This window comes from Nematostella vectensis, chromosome 6, assembly GCF_932526225.1.
Source record: "Nematostella vectensis chromosome 6, jaNemVect1.1, whole genome shotgun sequence".
Classification (NCBI taxonomy): Eukaryota; Metazoa; Cnidaria; class Anthozoa; order Actiniaria; family Edwardsiidae; genus Nematostella; species Nematostella vectensis.
In genome coordinates, this window is record NC_064039.1 from 12,948,098 (window position 1) to 12,966,012 (window position 17,915).

The 17,915-nt window shown below is 40.5% G+C and overlaps 1 protein-coding gene across 1 annotated transcript; it reads left to right on the forward strand.

Moving 5' to 3' along the window:
- Positions 1-8: 8 nt before the first annotated feature.
- LOC5521060 (mediator of RNA polymerase II transcription subunit 24) lies at positions 9-17,528 on the forward strand. Its single transcript, XM_048728474.1, has 28 exons — positions 9-154; positions 279-361; positions 630-668; positions 1,117-1,190; positions 1,359-1,464; positions 2,105-2,237; positions 2,603-2,729; positions 3,087-3,177; positions 3,259-3,327; positions 3,878-3,994; positions 4,220-4,365; positions 4,643-4,732; positions 5,056-5,129; positions 5,441-5,466; positions 5,941-6,083; positions 6,652-6,695; positions 6,770-6,852; positions 8,644-8,825; positions 9,916-10,021; positions 10,637-10,788; positions 11,121-11,183; positions 11,630-11,685; positions 12,910-12,962; positions 14,319-14,484; positions 15,578-15,806; positions 16,106-16,176; positions 16,456-16,601; positions 16,892-17,528. The coding sequence occupies exons 1-28, from the start codon at positions 31-33 to the stop codon at positions 17,030-17,032; spliced, it is 2,934 nt and encodes a 977-aa protein (XP_048584431.1). The 5' UTR covers positions 9-30; the 3' UTR covers positions 17,033-17,528.
- The last annotated feature ends 387 nt before the right edge of the window (positions 17,529-17,915 follow it).

Consider the following 17,915-nt stretch of genomic DNA (forward strand, 5'->3'; position numbering starts at 1 on the left):
TGTGGTCAGCGGATATTGTGCTAATGCAATATGGCGGCCGAGAAGAAGGCTTTGTCTGTTTTGATAAAAGCTTGGAAAGAAAGATGGACGCCGCTTCAATGGCTGGTAGAGATAAGAAAAACAGGTGACAACAAATGCCACAGAGGGCTTGCCGGTGAGTGGGATTCATTTTTCTTGGTTTTCGGTATTTTATACAGTCATTTCAGCCTGGAAACGGATGTACATAATCTGCAAATGTGTGTGAGCTCCGTATACTTTGATGTTCTTATTTGTTTTAGAATGTCTCATTCAGCAGTCTACGTTTGGCAGCACCCCAAACTCACTCATTCTCTCCTATTTACAACACGGGATCACAGCGGAGGTGTGTAACACATAAGTAAATACGAGCTCTAAACGTTAAGCTTACAAAAAAACTTTCAGTCCATTTGTCAAACAATCAGTCAATGTATTTTATTGGTTACAAGTTAATTTAAGTCTCAATGTGACGGAGGTGAGGTTTAATGTGTTATTAAGGGTTAAACCTGCAAAATCGCAAAAATAAAGCACAGACTTCTTGGATTTCTTTAGAGATAGATCTATTTTAAATATAATTCCAAATGCCCATGCCTGTTTTCTTGTTTCTTTTATAGCTGATTCCTTGCTCAGACACACTCATAGCTATCCAACAGGTATGTAAACTATGCCTCCCTTCCCAGCCTACTTATTTTTAAATATTCTATTATATAAAGATCTCATATAGGATAGAAACGATAGATATTCAGGGGGGGGGGGGGGGGGAATTTTGTATGCAAGATTAAATTTTCTTGTGTGAAAGCTTTGTGCTATCTTTTTTATAAAAAAAAAAAGCTTTCTCTGCAGGATAGTTTTGTAAAGGTTTGATCCAAAATTGCTGTCATCGCTAGCATTGGTAATTTCAGTTAATTGAGCCAGAGCCAGGCGCAAAGATTGTTCATAAATTATATATTTGGCCATTATTGTGACTAGTGTATTTATTTCATTGCAAAATGAGCATTTGCTTTCGCATAAAGCGACATTGATAAACATGATATTTCTTTTTTGGAAAGTACTGATAGAATGTCATGTATTTCCTTCATTTGTCCTATTTTTTTATTGCAGTTTCAAAACATCAATAAGCATAGATGCCTTACTGCTCTTCTAAACTTGATGTTGGGATTTGTTCCTAATATGAGGTAAAATATCACAACGACCCTAACACTAACCCTACACATTTTGTCTATCATGATTATGAATTATTTATATTTTTAGTACTAATAACAGCAATAGCTTTTAGTAGAAAGTTTATCATGTGAGGAATATTTGCAGTTAGATTGATCTGTGATCATTGCTTGTACCAATAGCTGTCCAAATGATGAAGAAGAAAGCCTGAAGCTTGCTGTTGCCATGTTAAAGGCTGTGTATTGGCTGCTTATAGTAGCCATCAACTTATTAAAGCTAGCCAGAGAGGTATGGCAAAGATTTGTTGCGGGGGTTAGAGAGTGGTTTAGAATAAGAGAATAAGAGGGTATGTTGACTCAAAGTCAATACCTTACTGTAATGTGCTTGATTTAGTCCCCCTAAACCATTTGAAATCACAATGCAACATGACCCTGTGATTCCAAATCAGGTATAGGGATATAAGTGTGAGTCACTATAATGTTGATGAGTTGATGGTTAGGAGCAATGAGTCTGATGACTAAGATCTTGCTCACACCTTTTTTAGCCTATCACCATTTATTGGAATTGTTGATTAGATAATTGGTTATAGTTTGAATTATAATAACTATAGGTGCATGTAATTCTATTCTTATGCGAATTTGTACATAAATATGTAAGTAATTTTTTTATTACCATTTATTATTATGCTGACTTTCAACTTCTCTCAACTCTTTGTTTTATGCTACCCTTGTATTCTTAGTGCAATTAAGGCAGAACACTTTTATGTTTTATTATTGTTATTAAACTTGGGGTCATGTTTTTTTTAATATAATTATCATGAGTATTAATTATTATTAAGTTACTTTATTATTGATTGTTAATATTGTTTATCATTATTTTTTTATTGTTATTGTTGTTCTTTTTATTGTTATCGATCTTGTGCACGCAGGCTGCAAGAGATAATGATGTGATGATGCAGTACCACATCAACAACACCACTAAGTGCCTCAAGGTGTTTGCGTACATGATGGGCTCGGCTACCTACAAGAGCTTAATCATTGTCGGCAAGATGGAGGAACAGGGTTTGCTACTGCCTCATAATACTATTTATTATAAGTGCTTTCATGTTATTCCTCTTCTTGATGTGATTATTATGGCATGACCAGTCAAATCATGGACAGTGGAAATGATGTATGGAATATTTGCTCTGACCAATCACATGTAGATTTGCAAACAGTGAATTCAGAAATTGTCTAAACAAGCCCCAGTGCCTGAATTATTGCTTGTGATTGAAGAAGACAATAAACATTTCACACATATTTTTGGAGGTTACTATTTTATGGGTCATGCTGTAATAAAATTTGCAGTTATAGATAAGTGAACTGAAGAAGACAAAGATATAGATCAATGCAGGAAATGTGTTGATTTTTATTTGTATGTTATATAGCTATTGCTGCAGAGCTTGATTGCCAATTCCAGGCTCTTATGAAGGAGTATTTTCTCCTTACCCAGTCTGAAGGTGCAATACCTGAGATCCAAATGCACATCAAAGATCTCATGATCAACTTTAACAGGTGTAGTATTCTAGATCACAAGAAAAGGGAGGGGGGGTGTAAGGAACAAAGAAAGTCATTACAGTAATTATAAAAAAAAATACTGGAAAAATACATGCAACACAAACCAGACAGAATAAAAATGCATAGAGAAAGCGAAAAATTCAAATGTACATATTGGAGACAAGAAAAAACACATGCATGACTGTAACCTCCCTCCCCCCCTTCCCCATTAAAGATTTCTGCCCAAATCAATCTCCACCCCTTCCTTTAGAATCCAATTTGGCAGGGTTAAGACTCTCTTTCCAATTTGTTTTAAAATATTGGTTGATTAAAAAATGTGTTTTATGCTAAATTACAATGTTTCTTTTTTTGCAGATTGCACAATCTAACCCCCATGAACGGGTGCAGTGACCGCACCCCTGGGCCACTCCCTAACCTAATGGTCCAAACCATTATCCAACTACAGGTATAGAGACATATGGATTACTTTTAAACTGCCATGTAATATTGTTTTTGCTGATTTATTGTTGATTTGTGTTTGTTTCAGAACACTGTTTATCCTACTGACACACCAGAGCAACTTGCTGATGTTTTAGAATCACTTTTGAAAGTGCAGGTGCGTTTTGCATTCAAAACATGTTATTTGCAATCATGATACAAGTGTATAATGATGACAATCATGGGTCAATACTTCATGTAAGATCCCATGGTCATTAATTCATGTAGAGTTAGGGTTAGGGAGTAGTGCCAGACGGTTAGTGCCAGCTCGTGGGTCATACATGAATCACTAAACTATCATGGTGGTCTTGGAAATTAAAGTGTAACGAGAACCATTGCAATATCAGTGATGGCGAAGAGATGGTGATGATGATATTGTTAATGGTGAGGATAGGGATAGTGGAAGTTATAAATGATGGATGGTGGCTGTTATGATGATGGTGGTGATTGAGGTGTAAATGATGATGATAATGGTGATGTTGTTGATGCACCAGTGAGTTGCTTGATAGGGTTTAAAGTGGCTGTGTAGAAAACTATTGATACATAGTAGTAGCATAATTAGCGTTATGATCACTCTTATAATTATACTGACTAAACCTTTTCATGTATCAAATTAGCAATAGCATATAAAAAGCATCTTAGCAGTGCATGTATTTTGGCCCTTGTAGAACATCACAAGATACCAGTTGTATCTTGAGTCAATCCGTGCTGCACTGGTTGGCCTCTTGGCGGCTGATTCAACATCTATGCAGGAATCCCTGTGGACAGGCTTTTTCATTTTCAAAGTAAGTAAGAATGTATATAAAGTAAGAATGCAAGGTAAGAACTGCATATCTATTAAAGTCTGTAGACCCTACTTGTGTGGCAATGTTGTTTTGTTTCTGGACTTTTTAAAATCTCATCTTAAAAAAAAAACTTTCCCTGTATTATTTGGAACTAAGCTGTTTTAAGTGTAGGATGATTGAAAATGAGCATAAACATGAACATCTTATTTGCATTGGGTTTCTTAGTTACCCAAGGTTTTCAGTCTTCTGGAGTCTAGGCTACAGAGCCAAGCCCAGGTAACCCCAGGCAACGAACACGGCACAGTGCTAGCAGTCCTACAGCAACTGAAGAACTTTACTCCATTACTCAACGAGGTGGATCAGAAATGCAGGTTTGCTAACCCATTGTAACTTTACATTCATAAGTCATTCAGACTTCATATATGTACAAAGGGTTGTTGACACAGAAAGGAGACCATACAGTAACTGATGGACCTGTACTAGGCAATCTTTTAAGATGTCAAATTTGTAATTTTAGCACTGCATTCGTATACCTTTGACAAGAGTCCTCCAATTATCACATTGTAAAAGCACTTTCAGAGCTCTATTTGGGCATACTGTAGGGGAATGAGGATCACCTTGGGATGATGGTTTTTTTTACGTTTTTAGCTGTGATATCTTTGGTGAGTTCATTCACCAGTACTCTAAGTATGCCCCACCGCAAGTTGCAGATAGGCTTCAACAGATCGCTGATCAGCGGTAAGCTCTTGTCATATTCTACCCAGTATTCTTCTGCATTCATCTTTTGAGTAAGTGAACAGTTCTGATTCCAAAAGCCCTTTTCAAATTCCCAATCTGCCATTCAGTCAATCTCTTTCTTATTCACTCCTTAAGCGGACAAGCACATGGACACTTGGGCTCAAGGCTCAACAAATTGGACTTTGTTTTTTTTTCATCCCTTGATATTTTTGCAATATCTTTTCAACAAATTGTGTAATACTTTTCCCCTCCCTTAATGATTTTTACTTTAACAAATTGGACTTTATTTTCCCTTACTTAATATATTTTTCATATCTTTTCAGGGAGTCCCTCATGGATGAAGAATCTTCCCCAGGGGGAGCTACATATCAACCAGTCAGACTACTCATAGATGCTGGTATGTGATATATGACCAACACCATAAAAAGATGCAAGTACATTTATTTATGCATCAATGTATTTAGTGGTAGCTAATTGTGGACATAGGACTTCCGGTTTAACGTTTTTGCCTGAGAAGAGAGGGATTTGCAGCCCCCTATGTAGAAAGCAAGGTTTTTACACCTCAAACCATGGTCCTCTTGTTTGGGGGATAAAGCCCTTACCAGTAAGCTATCGTGACACCCTCCATAGTAATGGATGTTATATTATTAACCTATCTGAACGTTAAAAAAATGGGAATTTTACTCCTTTATGGTTCTTGCTCTTCAGAAACCAGAGTTAGGGATGTGCTTCAGGTGAGTCGAAAACTATTCTTGGAATTTAGAATAGTTTAAAAAAAAAGCAAGTTCCAATTCTTGTACTGATTAAGGCTTTCATGTGAAAGTAATATACAATTACAGGCAGATCTTAACCCCAAGACTGCCAGTTAATAATCATATAAACCAATACAGTAACTGTTCACATAGGGCCTTAGCTTGACCAATATGCTTTGACTGGCCCTAATGACTGACCATAAACGTGATACTAACCCTTAGATTATCCTTAAACTGACCCTAAATCAAAGACTGACACTGACCCTCAGGCTGACCAATATCCATTTTCTGGGCCGCATCCTAAACCTGCCACTGACCCTCAGGGTGTATAAAGCTTAAGCTAATCGTTCCCCTCAGGCTGTCCTAGAAGCAAGCTTAACCAAAGGGAACCAAGTGCAAAGAGTAGCATCCAGCCGACCTCTAACCCTTACATGTTTTTTTTTTTCATGTCATCAGGTACTAGAAGCCCCATCTCGGTCTATGGATGACAAGTTTCTGACACAGCTAAGCTCATTGTTCAGTTTGATGCACTCTCGTTGGAAGATGGTAGCAGTTGCCAGTATGGGGCGGATGCAGGGGATGGTCGCTGGACTAATAAGGTAAGTGATCAATTCCTTCCCAGCCATCTAATAAAAGATCTTTATAATTTTCAATGAAATACCAATTTGATGTAAAGTTCCTTATGTTTTGTGGCATCAGTGAAGTTTTTTTTTAGGATTGTCACAGTCACAGCGATCACTTCATTTCCAGAAGTACTTATATACTATTAAATGACAGAGTTTAAACAATCTAAGGAAAGTAGAAAGATGGTAAAATAGTAAAACAGTAAACATAAGAGGAACAGCATGTGTCAGGCTAAGTTCTGATCGTTTAGAATTTTGTGGTTTTATGAGGGGCGGATCCAAGAGTTCCAGAAAGAGGGGTCAGAGACAAGAGTTTCAAGAAAGGAGGGGCCGGATTCATTGTTCTTCCGTGGATTTTCTTATATTTCGTGTTATTTATAAGCCAAATATCTGAAAAAAGGGTGGCCGGTGCCCGCACCGCCAATCCCTCGATTCGCCCCTATTTATTATCAGAAAGAGCTTTACAAACTCTGTTATGCCACAATTCACACATTGTGTCCTATGCACTATAAGCAAAGTTCTGACTGGTCTTCCCCATCAACAGAATCACTAAAGAGACAGAGCACCCAAGTGACGATGACGAGGACAGTAAGTACATGCTGTTAAGTCTCAAATCTCTTCCTAAGCCAGGCTCTCATTTAAGTATATTTGTGTGATTGCAGTGAAGTCATCCGAACTGCGAGGGGATCTCTTTAATGCTGCCTTTATTATACTGTGCCACATCGGCCAAGTCTTTGGAAGAAAGGTACATCAGCATTGGGCACATCAGCATTGGGCACATCAGCATTGAGTACAACGACATTGGGTACAACGACATTGAGTACAACGACATTGGGTACAACGACATTGGGTACAACGACATTGGGTACAACGACATTGAATAAAACGACATTGGATACAATGACATTGGGTACAACGACATTGGGTACAACGACATTGGGTACAACGACATTGGGTACAACGACATTGGGTACAACGACATTGGGTACAACGACATTGGGTACAACGACATTGGGTACAACGACATTGGGTACAACGACATTGGGTATAACGACATTGGGTACAACGACATTGGGTACAACGACATTGGGTACAACGACATTGGGTACAACGACATTGGGTACAACGACATTGGGTACAACGACATTGGATACAACGACATTGGATACAATGACATTGGGTACAACAACATTGGGTACAACGACATTGGATAAAACGACATTGGATACAATGACATTGGGTACAACGACATTGGGTACAACGACATTGGATAAAACGACATTGGATACAATGACATTGGGTACAACGACATTGGGTACAACGACATTGGGTACAACGACATTGGATAAAACTACATTGGGTACAACGACATTGGATAAAACGACATTGGGTACAACGACATTGGGTACAACGACATTGGATAAAACGACATTGGATACAATGACATTGGGTACAACGACATTGGATACAATGACATTGGGTACAACGACATTGGGTACAACGACATTGAATAAAACGACATTGGATACAATGACATTGGGTACAACAACATTGGGTACAACGACATTGGGTACAACGACATTGGGTACAACGACATTGGGTACAACGACATTGGGTACAACGACATTGGGTACAACGACATTGGGTACAACGACATTGGGTACAACGACATTGGGTACAACGACATTGGGTACAACGACATTGGGTATAACGACATTGGGTACAACGACATTGGGTACAACGACATTGGGTACAACGACATTGGGTACAACGACATTGGGTACAACGACATTGGGTACAACGACATTGGGTACAACGACATTGGGTACAACGACATTGGGTACAACGACATTGGGTACAACGACATTGGGTACAACGACATTGGGTACAACGATATTGGGTACAACGACATTGGGTACAACGACATTGGATACAACGACATTGGGTACAACGACATTGGAACAACCACATTGGGTACAACGACATTGGGTACAATGGCATTGGGTACAACAACATTGAGTAAAATAACATTGGGTACAACGATATTGAGTACAATGACATTGGGAACATCTACATTGGGCTCAACATTGTTTTAAACATAAGAAAGATGGGGTTCTGGTAACCATCATTTATCAAATTTATCAGTACATTTATGACATTGTTTCTTTATTAAAAATATCCACAGTCAACTCTTTCTTTGCAGCTACTACTCAGTACTCCCTTAAATCCTGTTTTCACTAGTGTAAAAAATGGAGACGGACAAGAAAGACGAGACATAAATGTTAAAAGGAAATACAAGCCTAAAACGAAGGAAAAGGCACCGTTTTGTTTCTGCGATGTCTCCTCCATGCTGATTTACTCAAACTTTGTCTGTCTCCTAGTTTGGACTTTACACTATATATGGATGCGGTGTTTTACCCCCAAATAATTCAAATGCCATGCATTACGATTTCGGGAGTTAAATTTAACAGGCATGAAGGTATCCCATGAGAACGTTCACAATATCATGCGTCAAATGTACTTATTTCTTCTTAAGGTAATCGTGGATGCCGCACGAGCTTATGGTCTGGAGCAAGCGTTTGTAACGCGCTGGATATCGTCGCACATTCCCGAGTGTGATAAATCACGCACGTTCTCCCCCGATGCCCAACACAAACCAGACCCGGCAACTGTCACGCTCCTTCTTCAACAATTCTTTACCAAGGGACCATTCACCGGGTAGGGTGTGTTCTGAACTACATCTAATTTTGATTATTAAAGGGGCCATTTATAAAGGTTTGAGGTGGTTAACAAGAGGGTATTGGATTTTTCGTACTATCTGTCTTGAGTTTTGTCAATTTTATACCATACCATATTAACCTGATCTCTTATTTAGAATATGTTTATTTATTGGTGAAAGTGACAAATAATTTCAGGAAGAATTAAAGAAGTTAGATGCTCAAACAAAGTTTTCTAAGCCAAAAGATAAAATTTTCCGCCACGTAATTGAAACTGAACACGCCCTTACAAACGATACCCGATGTACCAAACATTAAGCTAAAAAAACAAGATCTTCAGCTGATTTAAGATAAAAATTATGAAAACTAATATGGCGTCAAACCCTAACCTAAACAACCTATAATATAAGTCTTGTAACATAGCGAAAAAAACCTGGTTTACCCGTCCAAATAAATCTAGTTTCGTTTTTTTTATAAAAAAAAAATCTAGTTTCGTATGCCAATTATCACCGAGTAAACGGATGCGAAAAGTTCTGATTTCTGTGGAAGTATGAACTCTAGTTCTTGAATTGAGTGCTTAACTTGAAAGCTTTTTTTTCGGTCGCACCTAGCGTTCCCGTCGTCCCTGCTCAAACACTCTAATGGACTGAAGGTCAACGTTTTGTTGATGATGTCAAGATTTTGTTGATGACGTTATCGATGATGTCAGGATTTTGTTGATGATATTGATGACGTCATGGGTTGGTTGATGACGTTATCGATGATGTCATGATTTTGACATTTATAATGTTGATGACCTCATGGTTTTGTTGATTATGTTACTGATGATGTCATGATTTTGTTGATGATGTTCATGACGTCATGGTTTTGTTGATGGTGTTATTGATGATGTCATAGTACTGTTGATGATGTTGATGACGTCATGGTTTTGTTGATGATGTTATTGATGATGTCAAGATTTTGTTGATGACGTTATCGGTGATGTCAGGATTTTGTTGATGATATTGATGACGTCATGGTTTTGTTGATGATGTTATTGATGATGTCATGATTTTGTTGATGATTTTATTGATAAGTTCATGATGTTGCAGTGAGGCTCGCTGGGACAAGTTGTGCCTGGATGTACCCAACGCTATGCACGAGATGCTCAAAGCCGCACAGTTCGAATCCCAAGGCGCCTCTCCCGAAATCGTACAGGTATTTGGATGTATTGTGTCTATTGTGTTGTGGAGTGATACACCCAAAACTGGAATTCGAAATTTTCGTCTTTAGTAAGATTTCTTCAGGGCAGACTTTGGCAGAGTCAAATACCAGTTTTGGTGTATTTATTCTTCTGGTTCACAAACACGTTTATTTGGGCTTTTTGTATTTATTCGTATTTTGCAAGCTCACACAAAAGGCACGTCTCACTTCAAAATACCACTGAGCTTGTAGCATTCACCTATTTGTATATATATATTTTTTTCATTTTATTGCTGTATCTGAGTACATAATCTCGTAAAAAAAACCTTTACCCATATAAAGGGCACGTTTTAAAACATATCTATTGAACTAGTCTTTGTTTCTTTTAATAGAAAAGAAAAATCACTAATCTATTTTTCCATGCTTCTGTTCCTAGAAAATGTGTACAAATAACCCCAAGACTAAAATGTGTAAAATCACTCGTACAGTAATCTACCTGTGGCATATTTCTGTTCCTAGAAAATATGTACAAATCACCCAAAGACGGATATATGTGGCATGTTTCTGTTCTTAGAAATTATGGAAAAGTCACCCAAGGCTAATCTATCTGTGACACGTTTCTTATCCTAGAAATTATGCGAGAGCATCAAGTATGAGGTCCCCGCCTGGGCTATCTGCATCTGTGCGTGGTGTTGCGGCCACACAAATGCGCTAAGGATAGAAGAGCGAGAATTCCTGACGGGGGAGGGGGAGAGGGGAGACGAGAGGCCTGTTAACCCAGGGTACGTGCGTAACATGTGCCCGTTCAGTTTCTTTATTTGGACAAAATCTGGAACAAGGAAAACGTCGTTTGAGTATCCTCATATCGAGTATGGTCGTTTAGTGGGGTATCGTTACCTCAAGTATCGAGGTTCCACTATTGTAAAGTATTAAAACAGTAATGACAACTATGACGCTTTTGTCAATTTCGCCCATGGCCGCTTATTTTGATATACCAAAGTCCCATCGAGCTCAACAACTTAGCAATAAGCTCAACAAATCAGCGACAATCTCAACAACATTACAGCAGCTTGTCCATGTTTTACCCTGCTCTAAGTTTCACTTGTTGTTTTAGGCTGCTTGGGTATCTATTGACGCCCATGAACCCAAAAGGACTTCCTCAAACCTTCACAGACAGGTAAACTACGTAAAGAGCCGCACCGTTGCTATTATCTTCATTCGAAAGTGGAAGAAGAAATTGGGGAAATGCAAAAATCTGAGTTGTTAAGTTTTTTACCTTTTTTCGCTTCTCTAGCGAGCTCTGTCCCTGCGCTAAAGACCTTTTAAGCGACGCGCTATGTTACCACCATCTTCTGGTAAATGAGTAACTTGACCCCAAACGGCGCGTATTTTCCTCTTCCCCACTCATTCACCAGGCCGCGGTAACATGACGCGTCGTTAGAGAGGTCTGAACGCGAAGTAACACAGCTCGCTGAAGGAGCAAACCCAAGGCAAATACAACCAAAACAAATAAGGATACGTAGTTTATTCAGCACTAACATGCATTAGGTGCTGAGACGTGTTTGTCCTTTGTCAAAGCTACAAAACCCGCTGTTATTGATAAAATTTCCATTTGGTTTTCAGATGCTCCATGATGCTTGCCGTGATGCGAGAGATGGTGGTCAGTATAGAGCGCAAAGGTACCCATGCCTATTTAAACTATTTTTTTAAACATGTACCGAAATGTAGCTCCCAGCCTCTAATAAGCGCCAAACTTCGAAGTGGCGCCGCCCTTTAACAGCCTCTGGCAGCCGCCATCTTGTCATCTTATCAAAGTACCAAGTGTGAAAAAGCATCCATTTCCATCGGCTGATTTTCGGAAGGCAAGGCAATATTTCCGATTGAATTTGGTAAATAATGCATTAAACTTTGTTTTAGATGTTTTTCCCCGAGATATTAACGCATTTTATGCTTTCCAATCTTAAATAAAAGGTGTGGCTGACAAGAGCACTTTAAGGCACGATATATATTATTTGCGGCCACCTGCTACTCAAATAAAATATAATATATAGATTTAGGCATTGCCTAAAAGCGGAGCTCCAAACGCCCAAATCTTTGCTTCATTTTCGCTTAATAATTTAAGAAATTTTAAATATTATTATTATATTACTGTGTTTGACGATTTCAACGATTTCACAAATCATTCGACCAATTTGTTAACCCCCCTTCCCCCCACATAACACACACATAACAAGTTTAGTTGTCATACGATGTTTCGGCGTCAGGGTAGTTTTACTTTTAGTGACGTCATTAATGACGTCACAATCACGTGACTATATTGGTGCACCCCCTTGACAGCTTCATGACACATACCAAGATTGGTTGTCATGATGTTTCGTTCATGAGATATGGATATTTTTGTTCTTAATGAAATCGGAACAGTTTTGCTTTTAGTGACGTCATCGATGACGTCACACAACACGTGACCATATAATTGCACCGCCCCCCTTGACACCTACATGGCACCTACCGAGTTTGGTTGCCATACGATGTTTCCTTCGTTAAATACATGACACATACATGACACCTGCCAAGTTATGTTGTCATACGATCCTTTTTGGGGACGGACTGTCGGACGGACATCCCGTCACCAAAACTCGAGTCGATGGGTTACCAATATTTGTTACCATATTTTTCTTATACACCAGTATAGGGCTTCGCTCACGAGTCGCTTAGCTCCGCTAAGAATTATCAAAGGGAAGGCTTTCAGCACCTATATGTTTTTATTCTTTAACAATAAAAGACGAGACTGAACTAATTATTGGAGTTTTTTTCTTGTCAGAATAAGCGGCCCCTTTGCTACTCCTTAAACAAGCATTTACGGTGTGCCAGCGTTTATCTTTGTTTCTCTGATATTTTTTTAGATGACAAGCACAGCGAAGAATCCCTTGTTCCACCTAATTCCACAGTGTCCAAGGTACATATGGCTAATCTAGCATAGGGCACTAAGGGGCTAATAGGGGCACTAAGGGGCTAATAGGGCACTAAGGGGCTAAATGGGGGCACAAAGGGGCTAATAGAGGCACTAAGGGGCTAATAGGGGGCACTAAGGGGCTAATAGGGGGCACTAAGGGGCTAATAGGGGCACTAAGGGGCTAATAGGGGCATTAAGGGGCTAATAGGGGCACTAAGGGGCTAATAGGGGCACTAAGGGGCTAATAGGGGCATTAAGGGGCTAATAGGGGCACTAAGGGGCTAATAGGGGGCACTAAGGGGCTAATAGGGGCACTAAGGGGCTAATAGGGGCATTAAGGGGCTAATAGGGGCATTAAGGGGCTAATAGGGGGCACTAAGGGGCTAATAGGGGCATTAAGGGGCTAATAGGGGCACTAAGGGGCTAATAGGGGGCACTAAGGGGCTAATAGGGGCATTAAGGGGCTAATAGGGGCATTAAGGGGCTAATAGGGGCACTAAGGGGCTAATAGGGGGCACTAAGGGGCTAATAGGGGCACTAAGGGGCTAATAGGGGCACTAAGGGGCTAATAGGGGCACTAAGGGGCTAAATGGGGGCACTAAGGGGCTAATAGGGGCACTAAGGGGCTAATAGGGGCACTAGGGGGCTAATAGGGGCACTAAGGGGCTAATAGGGGCATTAAGGGGCTAATAGGGGCACTAAGGGGCTAATAGGGGCACTAAGGGGCTAATAGAGGGCACTAAGGGGCTAATAGGGGGCACTAAGGGGCTAATAGGGGGCACTAAGGGGCTAATAGGGGCACTAAGGGGCTAATAGGGGCACTAAGGGGCTAATAGGGGCACTAAGGGGCTAATAGGGGCACTAAGGGGCTAATAGGGGGGCTTATAGGGGCACTAAGGGGCTAATAGGGGCACTAAGGGGCTAATAGGGGCACTAAGGGGCTAATAGGGGCACTAAGGAGCTAATAGGGGCACTAAGGGGCTAATAGGGGCACTAAGGGGCTAATAGGGGGCACTAAGTTCTCCCTGGAATACGCCCCTTACCCACGTCATGAACCATACTAGACGCGACAACGTGACAACGTGTGCTTAAAATATATCCTTGATTCATTTTCTCATCGCCCTCTTTCGACCCAAATTTATAGAAAGTTTTCAACATTTGTTGAGATGGTTAGGAAATTACCCTACTTTTTTAATTCACACATCCACATAAAATACCGCGGTCTTTCTTGCTTGCAACAAACCTATTTCTCCCTGGCCTCGGTTTCCTCAGGCGATCAGTGATCTGTTGGTGTTTCTCAGGCCAAAAGTGATCTGTTGGTATTTCTCAGGCCATGAGTGATCTGTTGGTATTTCTCAGGCCATGAGTGAGTTGCTCGTGGAAGTCGTGAAGAGCAAGAGCCTCGATATTCACCGACTCCACAAGTTCAAGCGCTTCCTCATCTTAGGCGGACCGCGGTGGTTCTGCCGAGTCATCATCAAGGAGATGCTGGCACTCACGAGGCAAGAGGACATGAATACTGCAGGTTGGTGACATCTTTTAACAAGGGTAGATAATACTAACTTGTAGCGATAACAAGACATGAAAACTGCAGGTTGGTTACATCTTTTAACAAGTGTAGATAAGACTAACTTGTAGCGATAACAAGACATGAATACTGCAGGTTGGTGACATCTTTTAACAAGGGTAGATAATACTAACTTGTAGCGATAACAAGACATGAAAACTGCAGGTTGGTGACATCTCTTAACAAGGGTAGATAGGACTAACTTGTAGCGATAACAAGACATGAATACTGCAGGTTGGTGACATCTCTTAACAAGGGTAGATAGGACTAACTTGTAGCGATAACAAGACATGAAAACTGCAGGTTGGTGACATCTTTTAACAAGTGTAGATAATACTAACTTGTAGCGATAACAAGACATGAATACTGCAGGTTGGTGACATCTTTTAACAAGGGTAGATAATACTAACTTGTAGCGATAACAAGACATGAAAACTGCAGGTTGGTGACATCTCTTAACAAGGGTAGATAGGACTAACTTACGATTAGAAAGACAGAGTCTCCAATGATAAAGGCGTCCATACCCTTCTATTCAGTACTTTATGCAGTGAGGTCATGCACTATCACTTGTACAGCTGTACCTGCGTTACTCTACCAGCTGTGTTTACGTCGCCAAGATGGAGCTTAAAGCCGCATTGTCAGCAGTTCACTTCCGGAGGTCCGACGGGAACCTCAACCGTTAAAGACAAAAGAATCTATTAGAACCCGAGATATTTAACATGCCATCCACTCTAAATTACCAATCACATCCTCGAAGAAACTTGCAATATACACACTGCCTTCAATATTTTGAAATATTTTTCGCGTTTTACGTTAAAAATCATCGGAGATTGTAACGTAATCGACCGGAAGTAAACTGGTGACAATGCGGCTTTAATGTATTGCAGTTGGAGGGACGAGACCTCATGCCCGTTTTTGCTATTTAAAACAATAAAGGTTTACATCCGGGTTATGGAGCGCCCGTCCTACTTGCTTGCTACCTTTGATTCGCGCTCTAGTTATCCAGATCCGTCGCACTAACTATCCATCCAATTCCTTCCTTTCTCTCCAGCGGACGTGGGGAGCTGTCTAATGTTTCTCGATGCCGATGAGCTGATTCCTGCGTTACTCTGTCACGCAATCCCCACTTGCCTGCGTCACGGCAGGGCTAACGTTCTCCTTCAAGACCCCAAGGGCCAGGGCCTGGCTCGTCTCGCGGCGCACACTTTGGAGCTGGGATGGGTGCGTCAGTATGGATATGACAGAGAGCGCGGGAACAACTGTGATATCGCTCAGCACAGGTAACGCTGGGATATCTGTGATACCGATGAGCACAGGTAATGCAGGTATATTTGTTATACCGCTGAACATAGGTAATGCGGGAACAGCTGTGATACCGCTGAGCACAGGTAACGCGGGATACCTGTGATACTGCTGAACACCGTTGACGAAGGAACAGGCAGGTCTTCCATATATGGTTCACTATAGTATCCTTAACCCTTTGTTCACTATAGTGAACCATATACGAAGGATCTGCGCTGAAACAGCTGTGATAACAGATCTCGACATTTGCCTGATCACGTGACCTCTTAAATTGCAGTCCTTCGAAAATGCAGAAGATGGACACGAATAGCTCGGGCCAGTCCTCCTCGGTAGTGCAGGATGCTTTAGGTACAGTAAATGGTGGTATTGAAGGCATTGTTGAGTTATATGGTTGTGATGTTTCCTTGTTACTAAGTGTATGCTAAAAAATATGTCCGCCGTCTTTGATTCGCAAGAGCTATAATACTTGTGGTCTCGTCGCCAAGTTGTGTTGTTTCTCTTAGTTTTTTTTTTTTTTTTTTTTATCGTTGAGACGTCCTGTTGTTGTTGATGTCCTGTACTGATTTGCGGTAGGGCTGGTCGTTGGGCTGTCTCTATTTACCTTGTCTCATACTATTCTATCCGTAGTGTTATTTTGCGAGGAGCTTGTCGCTGTGGTAGGTGAGTACAAGGTGGGACCAGTCGCCGGCGTCTTACGAGCTTTTCTGCAGCAGACTGCCAACTGTACGAATCACGTGACTGGCCCTGTACTCGCCTGCTTGCCCACGCACTTGGTGAGTTGGCCATCAACACGGGATCCCTGTGGTAATGCACACGTGATCTAGAAACTCGGTTACACAGGAAACCTGAAGATGACACCAAATGATATACCTTAATCAGGATGTATTATAGAAAGAATCCATTGTAAAACATTAAAGCATAACGTCATGGCTGAAGAATACTTAGCACGGTTTGTCATTCATATATGGTTCACTGTAGTGTCTCTACTAATCCTAACCATAATTTAACTCTAACCATTAATATTGTGAACCATATATGAACCCGCTGCTTCTTTTTACCGCAGACTCAGAAGCTGTTACAGCTCGCTCCTGTCGTTTGCTCTTCGCCTGACGTCATCCTAGGCATCTGCAGCATGCAGAACACTGAAGGACGCAAGCTGTGCGCGGGAGTCCTGTGTCAGGGATTACACAGCGAGACTAGATAGCACGGACTGTCTTTTGAGTGTCACGTGATAGCAGATAACACGGATACAGTATCACGGCCACGTAGGACAAGATAACACAGATTCATAGAGAGTGACATGATACCCTGAGTCCAGTGAGCAATGAAATGTGTGTCACGTTGGACAAGGAAGCATGGACATGTAGTATGAAGCGTCGTGTTGGGAGGGGTTTTGTGAGAGTAAAGTGTACTCTTGGTTAAGCCGAAGATTATCGTGTAAATATTGTACGAAAAATAAATAGATTATCACAGCTTATGCGCTGTGTCTGGACTCTACATAGAAATAGCCTACTTGTAGGCTTTGATAGTTTTTCCTGCACGAAAACCCCGAAAACACAAAGGCGGCCGTGGTATGTGAACTTCGTGTTTTCGGGGTTTTCATGCCGGAAAAATGGAACAATCGTTTTAACAATGTAAACAATAATTGAATATTGAATATACGCATCATCTATTTTACCAATGAATAACAGTATTACTAATGACGTTTCCTTGCTTACAGAGGTTTCGTTTTTATATAATCATAAAAATATCAACTTTATAATAACAATAGAACTCTTAATACCGACATATCCGAAGGAGCGATTATTATTTGGCTTGTCCGAGATGGGCTTGGGAACGAGTCATCGACAGCGACATACCCCAAATCGTGATTAGGTATGCCCGCTACGCTCGCAATACACTGGACTCAAAATGAACCGGAATAAAATCAAATCATCCGAAAGAATGGGATTTTTTTCATTATGAGATCTGCATAATTTTTTGGACCAGTTTCTGATCTGTTCAAACAAAAAATTTAAAAAAATGATAAAGAAAGAAAAAAATGTTCCTACTAGCTGCTATTTATACGAACAAAATCCAAATTCGAT

Bases quoted from the DNA above. Each gene is read 5' to 3' on its own strand.
- LOC5521060 (XM_048728474.1), top strand. From the start codon at position 31: ATGGCGGCCGAGAAGAAGGCTTTGTCTGTTTTGATAAAAGCTTGGAAA. The intron at 3,328-3,877 runs GTGCGTTTTGCA...TGGCCCTTGTAG, and splicing joins AATCACTTTTGAAAGTGCAG to AACATCACAAGATACCAGTT. The intron at 15,807-16,105 runs GTAACGCTGGGA...CTTAAATTGCAG, and splicing joins TGTGATATCGCTCAGCACAG to TCCTTCGAAAATGCAGAAGA.